This window comes from Mustelus asterias, chromosome 28 (assembly GCF_964213995.1).
Source record: "Mustelus asterias chromosome 28, sMusAst1.hap1.1, whole genome shotgun sequence".
Lineage (NCBI taxonomy): Eukaryota > Metazoa > Chordata > Chondrichthyes > Carcharhiniformes > Triakidae > Mustelus > Mustelus asterias.
The window spans coordinates 12,711,750-12,729,674 of record NC_135828.1 but is presented as its reverse complement, the minus strand read 5'-3'; the positions used below and the strand labels follow the sequence as shown (position 1 = coordinate 12,729,674).

Genomic DNA, 17,925 nt, shown 5'->3' with positions numbered 1-17,925 from the left:
GGTGTCCCGTGGTCTCCACGGGGCAGGTGGATGGTGCTGGCTGCTGGACTGTTTGACCTGCAAGGGAGCTGGCACTGGTGCATCATGGGGGATGAGTGCAGGGAGGATTGAAGACTGCATCTCTTCAGGGTTCTCACTTTGGTCTGCTGCCCCTCCTTTGCCCTCTGTGCAGGGACAGTCTTCATCCTCTCCAGCCAGCTCCAGGGCCCTTTACTCATTCACTCTCCCCCCAGTGAGATGGTCCTTATGCCTCATGAGGCAGAGTAGCTCCCCATCACTGAGACCCCCCATTCTGCCCTTACAACCTGGTCTTCCCAAAGCAGGACCCCAGGATTTCATGGCCTCACCCAGTGCTGCCCCCCTGTTGTGGCTGCCTCCCACTCAGTTTGCAGCTCCTACAAAGAAGGGCACTCCCTCAGCTACTGTTCGAACACTAACCCAGTGTGGAGGAGCAGAGGAGTGATGTCTGCTTGCCTGCACTTGACTGCGGCCCCAGCATTCTCCCTGGTGCCCCTTGTGTTGGATTGCCCATGGAATAATGGCTGCCTGAGCACTCACGTCCAATATCTCCCCTCGGAGGTGTCGGCCCCAGGTTCACGCTTACATAGAGCTGTTATAAATGGCCCCGAGGTGACGTCACACCAGCACCAGCTGAATATTTGGTGCGGTTTCAATATCTGACCAGAGTGCTTGCTAATGAGATGCAGATGCATTCAAATTAGGTTCACGCCCTTCCCCGGCATGTCCCACATCACTCCACTGGCAAGGTTAGCTCCAAATCGGGAAACGCGATCTTGCTGGCGAGAATCCCGCTTTTCCAAACACTCCGCATTTTGAGTCCGTGCCGCTATTCCCAGGGACGGCAAACATGGGCTCGAGATCCCGCCCTAAGCTCGATGTCAGTTTTTTGATGGCATTCTTTTCTCCATTTACCATTTCCCTTGAAACAACCGACTCGTCCTGACTGGTGTCCCCTCAAGGTAACTGGCTAAATGGTCATTCTCCATATCATCTTGACAGCAAACATTAGGAGCAGTAGAATCCCTACAGTGCAGAAGGAGGCCATTCAGCCCATTGAGTCTTCACTGACCACAATCCCACGCAGGCCCTATTCCCGTAACCCCACATATTTACCCTGATAATCCCCCTGACACTTGGGTCAATTTAGCATGGCCAATCAACCTAACCCACACATCTTTGGACTGTTGACCATGGGGTGACCAGGAATTCATTGAACTTGGGGAGAATCTCAACACAGGCTGATCCAGTCCTCACATGAAGTCCGCACATCTATTCTTGCAAGAGGGGTAAAAGCATTAACCCTGTCTATTTCCCCATACCCTCAGCCAAATGTATAGCTGCCAGTTTTAATGCTCACTGCTACAAACCCCAGCTGAGAACAGTTCATTCATCACAATTGGGCCAGTGGGCTGACGAATGGCGGATGGAGTTTAATTTAGATAAATGCGAGGTGATGCATTTTGGTAGATTGAATCAGGGCATGACTTACTCAGTTAATGGTAGGGCGTTGGGGAGAGTTACAGAACAAAGAGATCTAGGGGTACATGTTCATAGCTCCTTGAAAGTGGAGTCACAGGTGGACAGAGTGGTGAAGAAGGCATTCAGCATACTTGGTTTCATAGGTCAGAACATTGAATACAGGAGTTGGGATGTCTTGTTGAAGTTGTACAAGACATTGGTAAGGCCACACTTGAAATACTGTGTACAGTTCTGGTCAGCCTATTATAGAAAGGATATTATTAAACAAGAATGCGTGCAGAAAAGATTTACTAGGATGCTACTGGGACTTGATAGTTTGAATTATAAGGAGAGGCTGGATGGACTGGGACTTTTTTCTCTGGAGCGTAGGAGACGCAGGGGTGATCTTATAGAGGCCTATAAAATAATGAGAGGGATAGATCAGCTAGATAGTCAATATCTTTTCCCAAATGTAGGGGAGACTAAAACTAGAGGGCATAGGGTTAAGGTGAGAGGGGAGAGACACAAAAGGGTCCAGAGGGGTAATTCTTTTAGACAGAGGTGGTGAGTGTCTGGAACAAGCTGCCAGGGGCAGTAGTAGAGGTGGGTACAATTGTCTTTTAAAAAGCATTTAGAAAGTTACATGGGTACGATGGGTATAGAGGGATATGGGCCAAATGCGGGCAATTGGGACTAGCATAGTGGTTAAAAAAAGGGGCGGCATGGACAAGTTGGGCCGAAGGGCCTGTTTCCATGCTGTAAACCTCTATGACTCTATGACTATGTCTCTGTTGATAATATATACAGGAGAAAAACCAATTGTATCTCAATCAAGTGATGCGATAGTAATCATTCAAGCGTATCCTTTAGATAAACATGCTTTTGATATTTGTCATTAAGCAAGATTATTTGCAAACATCAGAGGATTGTTGCTAAAGAATGTCTGGGAATAAAAGCAGTGTTGTACCTAAATGGGACTGTAAGCTGCTGACTGCAGTCCTCAACACAGCTCTGAATTACGGCTCCTTCACAAAGACCTTGTTGTGATTTAATGAATGCCTTGCAAGGTCTGCACAAACAACTTAGTAGGCTTCTGTACTCTCGCAGTCATGAGACACTGTTCAAGGTTGCTAAACCTTCCCTCCGCCCTCCCCTCTCTCCCAGAATTTACAAAAACAACCGGCATGTATCCGTGCCAGGCTAATGCCTTTCCAGAAGTGGCTGTGTTTTTGCTAAGCCGTGCTTCTAGGGAATAAGTCAGGTTCTTGCCGGACCCAGAGTGTGAGGATGGTAGCTCAGAAACCATTTATCGAGGGATTCAGTGAGCTGGAGGTTTTTGCACTGGGGAACGCTCTGTTACTGGAAGGTAAGTTTATTCCTGATTGCCTGGTTTCACAAAAGCCAGTGAAAGTGATATATGTTAATGTACGTTTGACCAATTGCTTCTGTCTCTTCAATTCCTGCCATTGTTTATGAACAGCGACAGTGCAATGTGCCTGAATATCCATGTGCCTTAGCGTATTAATGTTCATGTGAACATGTGAACAAGTAGGGTTATGGAAGTCAGTGGAATTTGTGTATGTCTAATGTGTGACTGCGTGTTTAGCAGGAGAAAGGTTGTTACTCTTCCATAAGTTTTGTTTTAGCATCAAGTTGTGTGCAGCCAAGAGAATCCCATGACACCAATGGGAATTTTGAAAGTGTATGCCTGGCGGTAAGTATATTTTAGCTACAATGTGCATTTGGTGAAATGCTGTAAGGTTTGGATCAATTTTCTGTTTGATTACGTTGTAAGTGTAAGAGCTAGTTTGACAATGAACTAAACTTTTCAATCTGTTTCACCACTACCGAATAGATGGGTATTTTACGAAATGGTTATGTGTAGATAGAAGTTCTTCAGGTTTCAATTAAGTTTAAAGATGCACTTGTCTCGTGGTTTTGTCTGAATTAGATTCTGCTTTTCCAAAAAAAACAGCGTTACATTTGAGTGACCCAATCCAAATGAATAACAGGAACTTGCGTTTTTGCCACTTGAACTCATTCTCAGATTTCTCTGATCTCTCTCTCACAGCTCTTCTTGGACTGCTCCTGAACGCCATAACGATTTTGTCCTTTTGCAAGATAAAAGAACTCCGGACACCGAGTAATCTCCTAGTAGCCAGCTTGGCTGTGTCTGACTCTGGGATCTGCCTGAATGCATTTGTAGCTGCTTTCTCAAGCTTTCTGAGGTAGCTGTGCAAAATCAATCATTCAGTTTGGTTTGGGGGGGATTCTGTAGAGTGTACATCACAGAAATAGGTCCCTGGGCTGTACCAGTGTTATTCCACACCAGCCTCTCCCACTGTACTTCATCCCAACCACTCCCACTGTACTTCATCCCAACCACTCCACAGAATGTTCTATTCCTTTCCCCTTCCCGTGTCCTCTTAAATGCATCTATGTTATTGGTAGCATGCTCCACATTATATCCATTCCCTGGATAAAGACGTTTCCTCTGAATTGAAAGGTTATAATGTTTATTTTAATTAGTGTCACAAGTCGGCTTAGATTAACACTGCAATGATGTTACTGTGAAAATCCCCTAGTCGCCACACTCCGTTTTAGCACGGCCAATGCACCTAACCCCCACGTCTTTCGGACCGTGGGAGGAAACCAGAGCACCTGGAGGAAACCCACGCAGACACATGGAGAACATGCAGACTCCGCACAGACAGTGACCCAAGCCAGGAATCGAACCCTGGTCCCTGGCGCTGTGAGACAGCAGTGCTAACCACTGTGCTGCTTTATTAATGGCCATTGCATTTTTAGGATATTTAATTTTGGTCTCCCATAGACACCTTTATACATCTCTTGCCTGCCTCCCTCCTAGGTACTGGCCTTATGGAACTGAAGGTTGCCAGACCCATGGTTTCCAAGGATTTCTAGCATCCCTGGCTAGCATTAATGCATGTGCAGCCATTGCCTGGGACAGGTACCACCTAAGCTGCAGCAGTAAGTCATTTCAAACTAATTCTTTGACGCAATTAACGCAGATTAAATTGCTAGTTGGCAAAGCATCTGTGCATGTTTGATTCTATCTTATTCTCAGTTTGCGTTTTCCTAAATAAATCTGAGGGGGAGAAGTTCAGGAAATTTGAGACTTACAAAAAAGAAATGGGCATTGTGTTTTGCCAGGAGCTCTAGATTAAGAAATTGCCTTAAATTGCAAGGAAAACATTGTTAAAATATTTGCAGGCGACGGCTTGCCTGATGTGCCACACTGAAACCCCTGGGGAACACGCAAGTTTGTTTATCCGAATGTCAGAGATGTGAACAAAAATGTGAAGGCAGAACAAAGAATTCCAAATCCACTTGAAGCCTGTTGATGTTGTGTCCAGATCATCTTCAAAGAGGCAGTCTCCGAGTCTCATTAGAATTCAGCCTTTGCAAGCAAATTAAGGATTAGTGAAAGACTGGCCTTAGTACGTTTTTAAATTGATCTTTGTTCACGTAATCAGTTGGTTTATTTTTGCCAAGAAGTTGGAGCTTCTACTTATTTCAGTTTCTCCCTTGACAAAACATTGCAAGCAATGTGATTTCTGACAGTTGGAACGCTGTTCTGTTATGTAAGGAGCTGTGGAAAATAATCCCTTTCTTGGACTCAGCTGAGCACTAAAGCTGATTTCATTTTTAAATTGCTACCATTCTCCTCCTCGAACCCGAGGATGAGGACTATAATTCCCTAGCTCACAGTGTGGCCGCCATTCCCCAGTGAACCATAGCTGTACAGCCGTCACAAGCAGCTTAATTATAGGCAAGGCATGGGGGCAACCCCAAAATGGTCCATATGTGCACTTTTGCTAGAAAAAGGGGTTAAATTCCCCTAGCCTAATCTATCATGGATCAAACTTTGGCCCATGTTGGTATATCATTCGCTGAATGGGTGATTAAAATCACTGAGCCATTGATATCATTTTGGGAGGTCTAATACAGATAGGAAATATACAGTAAATGGCAAAACCCTTAAGAGTATTGATAGGCAGAGGGATCTGGGTGTACAGGTACACAGGTCACTGAAAATGGCAACGCAGGTGGAGAAGGTAGTTAAGAAGGCATACGGCATGCTTGCCTTCATCGGCCAGGGCATTGAGTTTGAAAATTGGCAAGCCATGTTGCAGCTTTATAGAACCTTAGTTAGGCCGCACTTGAAATATAGTGTTCAATTCTGGTCGCCACACTACCAGAAGGATGTGGAGGCTTTGGAGAGGGTACAGAAAAGATTTACCAGGATGTTGCCATGCATGGACGGCATTGGCTATGAGGAGAAGTTGGAGAAACTTGGTTTGTTCTCACTGGAATGATGGAGGTTGACGGGTGACCTGATAGAAATCTACAAGATTATGAGGGGCATGGACAGAGTGGATAGTCAGAAGCTTTTTCCCATGGTGGAAGAGTCAATTACTAGGGGGCATAGGTTTAAGGTGCGAGGGGCAAGGTTTAAAGGAGATGTACGAGGCAAGTGGATACCTGGAACCTGCTGCCGGGAGAGATGGTGGAAGCAGATACGATAGTGACTTTTAAGGGGCGTCTTGACAAGTACATGAATGAGATGGGAATAGAGGGATATGGTCCCCGGAAGGGTAGGGGTTTTTAGTTAAGTCGGGCAGCACGGTTGGTGCAGGCTTGGAGGGCCGAAGGACCTGTTCCTGTGCTGTAATTTTCTGTGTTCTTTGTTGATACTTTATCTTTAATGTGTCGTAATTATGACTGTTAAAGTCCAGATCAGAAACTCCAAGGTATTTTATGAGGTTTGCCTGGACCCCAACTTTTACATTTGATTTTGGCATTAGGGTGGGCATAAGGTGCTTCACTCCAGGTATGATTCAAGTGACCCACGAGGGAGCTTTTATCAAACTATATACCAAAAAGAATTAGCATAACTTTTATCAAATAAAAGACTTAAACATGACAAAATATAATTCTTAACAGCTAGCTATCTCTGTTATTCCAATTCAGCAGTATCCCCCTAGATGTAAATCCCTTCTTTGGAACTGTTGGAACAAACAACAAATATGCTTACAAGAAGCCAGATTTCCAGCCTTTTGACACTTCTGGAGAATGATCTGGACAGACACCTGGCTTCTAATTCTCCTGCATCTGTTTCCAGAGAAAGCTCCACCCCCAGAGCATAGAAGCTCAGAGAAAGAGATTTATTTCTAGATTCCAGTCTCCAGACCTCAGATGGAGTGAGAGATACAGAGAAAGCGATTTCTCTCTAAAGATCCCAAAAGCAGACTGCCTTGAATTTTTTGTGAAAGCCTAGCTCTACCCAGTTATGTGACCTTACCTATCAATCAGCCTAATCACCCTACTCTGCAATATCCCAGGGGAAAACACACAGTAACAACAGAACAGCATCAGTCCAGGTGAACAAGGTAGCAATTAAGATCACTAATGCTGTCCCAGAAGCAATAGAAGATGCCGCTTATGTACAGAACGGCCCTGATAATAAAATAAAAACTGCTACAACAGACCCTGCACAAAAAAACATGATAAATACATTCCTTAAAGGCACAGTATCATCACATAACCATTGTTGGCCCATGGCCTGATAATTGAGCAAGCTTTGATATTAAACGCTGACATATTTTGTAAATTAATCACTAAAATTCTAATTGGCAATCTCAATGGTATGAGTTGGTTTAATTTAAATGTTCTCTCATTGAAGGCAATGGACCATTGATCTGCACATTGACATCCATGTATTAAACCTATATTACAGGGTCAAGACTGCAATGGAGGAGCATTGCAGTTGTTCTAGCAATTATCTGGGGGTTTGCTGCATTCTGGGCCGGGATGCCACTATTGGGATGGGGTGAATATGACTACGAACCATTGAGAACTTGCTGCACTTTGGATTACTCCAAAGGTGACAGGTGCGTATGTGAATTTTTCAAAAATGCAATTCATTCTCAGGATGTGTGGGCCTGGCTGGCAAGGCCAGCATTTATTGGTAAACCCTAGCTGCCCTAAGAAGGTTGTGGTGAGCTGCCTTCTGTGTAGTAGCTTGGTAGAATTGGGTTTGCTACACAACTTCGGGGAGCAGGTAAGAATCAACCACATGGCACGGAATGGGAGTCACAATGAACATAAGAACTAGGAGCAGGAGTAGGCCAACTGGCCCCTCGAGCCTGCTCCGCCATTCAATAAGATCATGGTTGATCTATTCGTAGATTCAACTCCACTTACCCGCCTGCTCACCATAACCCTTAATTCCTTCACTGTTCAAAAATTTATCTATCCTTGCCTTAAAAACATTCAATGAGGTAGCCTCAATTGCTTCACTGGGAAGGGAATTCCACAGATTCACAACCCTTTGTGTGAAGAAGTTCCTCCTCAACTCAGTCCTAAATCTGCTTCCCCTTATTTTGAGGCCATGCCCCCTAGTTCTAGTTTCATCTACCAGTGGAAACAACTTCCTTTCTTCTATCTTATCTACTCCCTTCATAATTTTATATGTTTCTATAAGATCTCCCCTCATTCTTCTGAATTCCAATGAGTATAACCCCAGTCTACTCAGTCTCTCCTCATAAGCCAACCCTCTCAACTCCGGAATCAACTCCAGAAGCCACATCAGATAAGAAGACGAGGGATTAGACTTTTTGGAGTTTATGGGAGGAAGCATGGAAGTGGGCAGGTACAGATTTCATGCCACCAGCTGGCACCATTCTTGCCTAAGAGCCATTTATCTGGATGCAGGGTGGGGAATGGTAGGGTTAACCACCCATAAGTGGGAGGTAGCCAGTTAGGTCTCTTGAGAAAGGCTCTTTAAGGCTGATGGTCAAAGGCAGACTAGGATCTCCCAGTCAGTCTCCAGGTTCCCCAGAGGCGTCGGGGAGCAGGTCAGCTGGGTAGAGGTGTCGTCCCCGCGACAGCCCTTTATTCCAGGGCTCCAGGCAGGATTGAGGCCCCTCCCCTCCCCGCCTGCCTGCCTGACTGCTGCCGCTGGCTGCCCCGTGAAAGGGCTGCCCCTACATAATGGCATCCTGGCTGCTGAAGGGGATTTTTAATTTTAAAGTTAACAAAGCAGGTAAGTCCACCTTGAGACCAAAGCGTCGTGTGATTTCAAGAAGAAATTAGATATAGCTCTTGGGGCTAAAGGGATCAAGGGACACGGAGCGGGGGGGAAGATGGGATCATGGTGTTGAATTTGATGATTAGCCATGATCAAAATGAATGATGGAGCAGGCTCGAAGAGCTGAATGGTCTACTCTTGCTTCTATTTCCTATGTTGCTATGAGGTGCTCTCTATCTTCCTTACCTGAAAAGGAAGCCTACAGTGCCTCCTATTGACCCTACACTTGCAAAAACCCTTAATTGGATGGTAAGCCCACCCTCTAGCCATTAATTGGCCAATTGGAGGCAAATCACAGATGAGTGACTGTTCCCCACACACCACGGGCTTCTGACCCCCATTTGACACTAATGTTCGGCTCTCAAAACCCGTGAGGTAAATCTTCTCCTGGGATTTCATCCTTAAAGGACATTAATAAACTAGTTTGTTTCTTTTTAATGATGGAACAGTTTCAGGGCTGTTTTTGCTAGCATTATCTTTTTACTCCGAGTTTTTTTTGAAGTGACAGCAAAGTCTCAGAAGATCATGGCGAAATTTAACTAATTTTCTTGGGATTATTTAATCCTGGCCTCTGCATTGCTGGGGTGGTCATGATGTGGAGATGCCGGCGTTGGACTGGGGTGAACACGGTAAGAAGTCTCACAACACCAGGTTAAAGTCCAACAGGTTTATTTGGTAGCAAATACCATAGGCTTTCGGAGCACTGCTCCTTCGTCAGATGGAGTGGAAATGTGCTCTCAGCAGTTAGCACTACTGCCTCACAGCACCAGGGACCTGGGTTCAATTTCCAGCCTCGGGTCACTGTCTACGTGGAGTTTGCACGTTCTCCCCGTGCCTGCATGGGTTTCCTCCGGTGCTCCGGTTTCCTCCCAAAGATGTGCGGGTTAGGCTGATTGGCCGTGCTAAATTGACCCTAGTGTCAGAGAGATTAGTGGGGTAAACATGTGGGGGTTACAGTGCCTGGGTGGGATTGTGGTCGGTGTAGACTCGATGGGCCGAACGGCCTCCTTCTGCACTGTAGGGATTCTATGAATAACAACAGAAAATTCTAGAAATAACATTTCAGGTCATTTTCTGTTTGGATTTCCAGCATCTACACACCATATTTTGCTCTGGATTGCTAGTCTAGTAACTTAACTGTATAGCATACCCTTGGTAGTGTGGTACTCTGAAACTGAAATCATTAAGACCACTATAATCACCGCACCGCCCCCCCCCCAACCCCACCCCCCCAGTATACCAGCTGACTTGTTTCTCTGAGAAGTGGCTTTAGTCTCCCATCAGCACAACCTACTGGACTATTAATGCAATTACAAATGCCTGAAGTACAGCAGCACTTCAAACACCAGATGCCACCTTGTGATGATGATGTGTATTGCACTGAGAAACGCTACACAGAAAGTACAAGATTCATTATGGTTATCAAATTTCACAAACGTAACTTTTAGGAAAATCCCATAAGCTTCCAGATGCTCAGAAATTTGAAATAGGTGCTTAAAGAGAGACAATGTTTGGACAACTTAGGTTCGTTGGTGGTCTTTTTCTCAGGACAGGCAGTATTCCTACCTATCATAGAATAGTAATAAGTCTCACAACACCAGATTAAAGTCCAACAGGTTTATTTGGAATCACGAGCTTTCGGAGCACTGCTCCTTCATCAGGTGAGTGGAGATAGGTTCACAAACACGGCATATATAGGCAATGACACAATTGCAAGCTAATTACAGATTGGAATGTGAAGAATGGTTGGAATGTGAGACTTCTTACTGTGCCCACCTCAGTCCAATGCCGGCATCTCCACATCATATCATAGAATATACTTTAATATTGTAGAATCCCTACAGTGCAGAAGAAGGCCATTATGCCCATCGAGTAGTTAGCATTACAGTGCCAGGGACCCGGGTTCGATTCCTGGCTTGGATCACTGTCTGTGCAGAGTTTGCACGTTCTCCCCGTGACTGTATGGGTTTCCTCCGGGTGCTCTGGTTTCCTCTCACAGTCCGAAAGACGTGCTGGTTAGGCATCATTGGTCCTGCTAAATTCTCCCTCAGTGTACCCGAACAGGCGCCGGAGTGTGGCGACGAGGGGATTTTCACAGTAACTTCATTGCAGTGTAAATGTGAGCCTACCTGTGACTAATAAATAAACTTTAACTTTGAATCTGCAGTGATTCTCCAATGGAACATTTTACCCAAGCCCTATCTCCATAACCCTACACATTTACCCCGCTAATCCCTACCTATACATCCCAGGATAATAAGGAGCAATTTAGCATGGCCGATCCACCTAACCTGCACATCTTTGGAGTGTGGGAGGAAAACTGAGCACCCGGAGGAAACCCACGCAGAAAACCTGCAAACTCCATACAGACAGTCACCCAAGGCCAGAATCGAACCCAGGTACCTGGCGCTGTGAAGCAGCCATGTTAACCACTGTGCCATTGTGGGACATCCTGAATGATGGTTTCCAATGTCTGCACTAAATTCAGCTTTCTTTTCCCCAAATAATCCAAAAGAAAGCATGGCGTTAAATGTAGCCAGCGGCCTTTGAATAGCTGCTGGTGCCTGCTAACCTGTTCTCATAACCTCAATATGTCACCTGCTTTGGGATGCCCTCAGTGCAATTACTTTATTATAATGTTGATGCCATTATGATGTGTAGTTCTGTGAAGTTCTCTGAATGAGTTATAGAGTCATAGACGTTTACAGCATGGAAACAGGCCCTTTGGCCCAACTTGTCCATACCGCCCTTTTTTTTTAAACCCCTAAGCTAATCCCAATTGCCTGCATTTGGCCCATATCCCTCTGTACCCATCTTACCCATGTAACTATATAAATGCTTTTTAAAAGACAACATTGTACCCGCCTCTACTACTACCTCTGGCAGCTTGTTCCAGACACTCACCACCCTCTGTGTGAAAAAATTGCCCCTCTGGACACTTTTGTATCTCTCCCCTCTCACTTAAACCTATGCCCTCTAGTTTTAGACTCCCCTACCTTTGGGAAAAGATATTGACTATCTCACTGATCTGTACCCCTCATTATTAAGATTATCCCTCAGCCTCCTACGCTCCAGAGAAAAAAGTCCCAATCTATCCAGCCTCTCCTTATAACTCAAACCATCAAGTCCCGGTAGCATCCTAATAATGCAGGCTCCGTTAACCCATTGGTGTAATTGGATATTGTGAATGTTTAGAGTTTTGCAATGTTTGATCACCCCATTGTCATTAGAACAGAATAGAATGCTTTCTATGGTGCATCTGTAAAAGTTGGTGAGAGTCGTAGCTGACATGCCAAATTTCCTTAGTCTCCTGAGAAAGTAGAAGTGTTGTTCATCTAACCTTTTCTTCGCTGGCTTGACTACCATTTTCCATCTGTGAAGCTCCTGAGAATCTCTCTTTCTACTTATTAAAGCAAGTTATAGTAGAGTGGAAGAGAACTCTTGGAGGAGTTACAAATTTAGATCCTTTGAACAGCATGAGGAGAATCACTGTTCTCAAAGGAAGGGTAGGTTGACCAAGCATCAGGGTGGCTGGGGGGGATGTCCAACAGTCTCCAGGAGAACACAATCAACCAGGTTTGACGCCATGTTGGATTTGGAGCCCATGCAGCATCAAACTGAACCAGCATGAGATTACCATTCCAGGTCAAGCCTGATTCCTGGTCTGCGTTATCAATTTACTGCCATGGGGATTAGAAACACTCATGCTAAACTCCCGGTTATGAGGTACCTTTGGAAACATCCGGTTTAAATAAGGAGAGAGTCTCCTGTTCTTTCTGAGCACCAACCCCCCAGCAGATGCCCCCATTGTGGCCTTGAGAACAGTTCCTGAAGTCACATTGCCCACACCAGGTTAAAGCTCAAAGTTCACAGCCAAGTCCATTGCTCTGACGAAGGATCATCCAGATTCAAAACGTTGGCTCTATTCTCTCTCCACAGATGCTGTCAGACCTGCTGGGGTTTTCCAGCATTTTTCTGTTTTTGCTTCAGATTCTAGCATCCGCAATATTTTGTGTTAACTGTTGCCTGAATAATAAACATAAAAGCAAAATACTGTGGATGCTGGAAATTGAAATAAAAATGTTGTTTTTTGTTTTCCTCGGCTTGCCCCAATATAACCCCATCCCGCACCCAGAAGGTCATCACCTTTTGTTATTTTAATTAGTTTTCGGTGAGCACTGACCCTTGTTCACTGTTAACACATTCTGCTGTCTTAGCTTTAGCCCACTATAAGTGCAACTTTAGGCCACTATTAGCGCTCCTTCAGACCCCTTAATGCTACTATTAACACTCCCTTCGTCTTGTGTCCATGACACCTTTGCCAACCTCTCCTTAGTTCCGACCTAATCCTGATCTTCTATCCTGCCCCGCCTCCCTCTCCAACTGTATAATTCATCACATTTCTATCCCTCTTTAGTTCTGTAGAATATTCATATGGACTCGAACCATTTGTTCTGTTCCTCTCTCTCCACAGATGTTGTCAGACCTGCTGAGTTTATTCAGCATTTTCTGTTTTTTGCCTGAATAATACAAACTGCAGATATAACAAAACTATTCATTCATAGAGTCCCTACAGTGCAGAAGGAGGCTATTTGGCCCATCGAATCTGCATCGACCACAATCCCACCCTAGCCCCATAACTCCACATATTTACCCTGCTAATCCCCCTAACACTAGGGTCAATTTAGCATGGCCTATCCATCTAACCCGCACATCTTTGGACTGTGGGAGGAAATCAGAACACCCGGAGGAAACCCACACAGACACAGGGAGAACGTGCAAACTCTATGTGGTGAACCATCGTTGGTTCCCACTGTGGGATTGTTCTAATGTTGTTGTTGGGCTAGGGTGGGATTGATACACCTGTGGTTGTTACTGTTGTGGCACATCCCAGTCGGGCTCCGCCTCCTGGGAGAGGTATAAGATCCCCTGCTCGGGCGGGACCTCTTCAGTCTGGGATAGTGTGTTGAAGTTCTGTTAGTTCCATTGTTAGTTAATAAAAGCCTTCTTTTACCGAAGCTTTGTGCCACGTGTGAGGCAGTAGTGGTAATCACTGTGCCACCGTGCCACCCTGGGACAGTGGCACAGTGGTTCAACTCTATAAAGCATGAATCAGATTCTGATGTATAATATTGCTTGTTCCTTGATTTTATTTTCCCAGGAAATTTGTCTCATTCTTCATTCCGGTGGCAATTTTTGAATTTGCCCTTCCACTTTTCATCTTAATTACCTCTTACCAGTCCTGTGCAAGTAAATTCAAGAAAACTGGGCAAGCCAAGGTAAAAGGAAGTTGCATTATCTTGTTAAGAGCACAGTAGAAAATCCTTTGATCATTTCACTGTCATGGCAACACACTTTCAGATTCAAAATGATTTTATGCGTTCGTAGAATGCTTACAGTGCAGAAGGAGGCCATTCAGCCCATCGAGCCTGCACCGACAACATTCCCACGCAGGTCCTATCCCCTTAACCCCACATATTTACCCTGCTAGTCCACTGACACTAACAGGTAATTTAGCATGGCCATTCCACTCTTTGGACTGTGGGAGGAAATCAGAGCACCCGGAGGAAACCCACACAGACATGGGAAGAATGTGCAAAGTCCACACAGACAGTGACCCAAGGCCAGAATTGAACCCGGGTTCCTGGTGCTGTGAGGCAGCAGTGCTAACCACTGTGCCACCATGCCATTCCAAAACCCTCTTGTGTAAAAGGGACCCAATAGGTGTCTAGTTAATGAATCAGGATGGTAATACACGGTGAGCTTCACTCCGAGACCAGGACTCCCCACCCAGCGCAATGTGTTTCCTGGTGGTCGAAGCTGCTCACCATTGACTGCCAGCGAAATCTTCTGGTCCCACCGAACTCAGTGACCATTTCCGTTGCTCGCTGGCTGTGCCGCGGGGGAACCCAACAGTGTGGGGCGGCGTGTGGGGTGGGGGGGGGGGGGGGGGGGCGTTGCCTTCGGCGGGACTGGAAAGTCCGCCAGTGGGAAAGGCTGGAAAATCCTGACCAGAGAGACAATGGCAATGTATTGAAATTGAATAGCCAGCTATTAATGGGGGAGAGTTACTTAACAGAATGAGTGAGAAAGGTTGAAACAGTACGTCAGTGTATCACTGTAAATTAGCATTCACAGAAGCTGAATGTTAATTATTGCACTGATCAGAGTCTGACATTGTTACAGTTGGTGAATTGGGGTTAAATTCCTGTCAGCCTGACAGTATTAGATAATCACTCAATCGAACGGCTCAGTGTCTTTCAGGTCGACTTAAATGGAAAAGGAAATTGGGCAAAAGAATGTTCATTTGCTTTTGTCCATTTTGCACACCTGTTGGATTTCACTCCCCATGTCTCTGAATGGGAATGTTCCAGAACTTTTATGGCCCTCTCTTTATGAGCTGTGTGACTGAGTCCAACTCCTTTCCCCCTTCAAACACGTCTTAGTTGCTTGAGTCTCATGTTGAGGAGTCCCTTCTGAGGAGGGTTACCTGTCTCACTAGGATCTAAAGCATAAAGTTCATTTATTAGTCATAAGTAAGTCTTACATTAACACTGCAAGTAAGTTACCGTGAAAATCCCCTAGTCACCAGACTCCAGTGCCTGTTCGGGTACACTGAGGGAGAATTTAGCATGGCGAATGCACCCTAACCAGCACATCTTTCAGACTGTGGGAGGAAACCAGAGCACCTGGAGGAAACGTGAGGAGAATGTGCAAACTCCACACAGGCCGTGACTCAAGCCAGGAATCGAACCCGGGTCCCTGGCACTGTGAGGCAGCAGTGCTGACCACTGTGCCACCCCATCCTCTAACTGAGACCACCTTGCACATGAGTTCTATCGAAGCTAGCTGGCTCCCCTCTCACCCTCCCTAATCTCAGAAAACTGTACAGTTAAACAACTGGAACTTCTGCCTGTAGCAAGCTAATACAACCTTACTCTGCCTTGACAGGCCTTGAGTGTGTAGTCTTGAAAGTTCCCTCTCTACATCTGGTAGATGAAAAAATATTTACAGAACAGGGATGGTGAAAACAAAAAGAATCTCCTCAAACAAAGAGAAGTTAAGAGACTGAAGAAAGACAGGAAAAGACTGTTTTGATTACCATTTATACAGTGACAAAGAGAGACTGACTCAAATAGAAGCGAGTCTAACAATGTTTGCTACAGTTATTGGGAGAGATGCCATGTCCTATCATCAAGAATAAAGAACAGTGCAGCACAGGAACAGGAGGAACAGGCCCTTTGGCCCACCAAGCCTGCACTGACACATGCTGCCTTTCTAAACTAAAGACATTTTGTCTCTACATGGTCCGTATCCCTCTATCCCTGCTTATTCATGTATCAGAAACTTTTATATCCCATTAAGCAATCTGAGTAACACATTTAGTAAAATGGGATCCCATTAGATTTCAAAACACCCTAAAGTCCTGAGGCTGATGTTAAATTGGTGAAACAGGGATAGTTGAAGTTTTTGAAACTTGGCATATTGTCTTTGATCCCAGCGTGATTTTGACAATTTGATGTTTCCCTAAGTATTCCTCTTGGGTCTGCTGTTCGGAAATGGCTAAGGACACCAGTGGTCTGGTGGTGGGTTACAGATCACTCAGGAAGTCCGAGTTGCCGTGGAAACAAACACTTTTACCTGCGTGTTGTAATTAATCTGCAGCTATGGATAATGATGGTGGAGAGTCCAACATCTTTTCCATCACGTGGCTTGCCAGGAATCTTTCCCGCTCTTACCATCTGCCAACGGCATGTGTTGGAAGGAATTACAGAATTTCAACCTGTATGGCCGGATTATGAATGCATTTAGAGAGGAACTAACGTAGACCCATAATCCAGTGAGGAATCAATACACTTAAAGGTTAGGTAAAGGATAAAACGCCAGCAAACTAAAGCAATGAAACCAAGGATAGGGTAGGGATTTATGCAGGCTTGGGTTGGTATATCTCTGATAAATAAAGTGGCAGAGGCGCCGGGAGTTTGGGGAATATCATAGACACAGAGTAGAGAGAAATTCCGGTGGGACCTGGTGGTTTAGCTTTATGGTGATATAACCATTGCATGACTTGAACCATTCTAATTCCGTTTATTTTCTTTCCATTCAGTTTAATACTGGACTGCCTTTTAAAACCCTAATCATTTGCTGGGGACCTTACAGTGTGTTGTGCATGTATGCGGTCGTTGAAAATGTTACCGTCCTATCTCCAAAACTCAGAATGGTAAGTCAGAGGGGCTGGTGTCCTATTTAGAAGGGTACGCGTACGAGGTGTGGAGTGGGGCTCACATTACACAGATGGAACTAACTTAGTTCAGAATGAACCAGAACAATTTGTCTGATTTTCAGTCCATTTTGCAATTGTACTGATTACAGACAAACAGAACGAGATGTTAGCCACTTGTTCAGAGATGCGGTAAAATTGACAAGAAATTTGGAAAATGCTCAAATAAAAGCAAAATACTGCGGATGCTGGAAATCTGAAATAAAACAGAAAATGCTGTTTAAACTCAGCAGGCCTGGCAGCATCTGTGGAGAGAGAAGCAGAGTTAATGTTTTGAGTCCCAATGACCCTCCTACAGAACATTCTCTGTTTTTATATTTGGAAAATGCATTAGTTTCGTTTTGGAGGGAGGTGTGGATATGCGACTGTCGATTCACGTGGGGTCTCTAGATATTTGCTGCTTCTATTACTCAGTTTAATGGACTTTCAAAGTGAATGTCACTATAATACTCCGTAAGAAGTCTCACAGCACCAGGTTAAAGTCCAATATATTTATTTGGAATCACGAGCTTTTGGAGCGCTGCTCGTTCATCAGGTGAGTGCACGCACGGGCCACTCACCTGATGAAGGAGCAGCGCTCCGAAAGCTCGTGATTCTAAATAAACCTGTTGGACTCTAACCTGACGTTGTGAGACTTCTTACTGTGCCCACCCCAGTCCAACGCCGGCATCTCCATATCATGACTTTCTGTTTACCCTTGTTTTGCCAGCTTCCTGCCATCCTTGCAAAGACATCCCCCATGGCCAATGCCTTCGTCTATGCTCTGGGGAACCCAAACTACAGAGGAGGAATCTGGTCATTCCTAACGGGACAGAAAATGGAACCCATTGAAATGGATGGAAAAGTTAAATAAATAAATAACACAACCGTTGACAGAACAATTGTTGGAACATGAACTCACGTGCAAAGAGAAGTTATCGACCCAATCTGTATATCGTAAGAAGATAAGAACATAAGAAATAGGAGCAGGAGTAGGCCATCTAGCCCCTCGAGCCTGCCCCGCCCTTCAACAAGATCATGGCTGATCTGAAGCGAATCAGTTCCACTTACC

At 45.0% G+C, this 17,925-nt stretch overlaps 1 protein-coding gene across 1 annotated transcript; it reads left to right on the top strand.

The window, feature by feature from the left end:
- Positions 1–2,766: 2,766 nt before the first annotated feature.
- On the top strand, positions 2,767–17,727 carry rgra (retinal G protein coupled receptor a). The gene is made up of 7 exons (XM_078199520.1): positions 2,767–2,845; positions 3,551–3,707; positions 4,349–4,470; positions 7,241–7,394; positions 13,755–13,872; positions 16,701–16,814; positions 17,584–17,727. Exons 1-7 carry the CDS (start codon positions 2,767–2,769, stop codon positions 17,725–17,727), a joined length of 888 nt encoding a protein of 295 aa, XP_078055646.1.
- The last annotated feature ends 198 nt before the right edge of the window (positions 17,728–17,925 follow it).

Coding starts and splice junctions, on each gene's coding strand:
- rgra (XM_078199520.1), top strand. CDS start 2,767: ATGGTAGCTCAGAAACCATTTATCGAGGGATTCAGTGAGCTGGAGGTT. Junction 4,471..7,240: donor GTACCACCTAAGCTGCAGCA/GTAAGTCATTTC, acceptor CCTATATTACAG/GGTCAAGACTGCAATGGAGG. Junction 13,873..16,700: donor AGAAAACTGGGCAAGCCAAG/GTAAAAGGAAGT, acceptor CTTTCCATTCAG/TTTAATACTGGACTGCCTTT.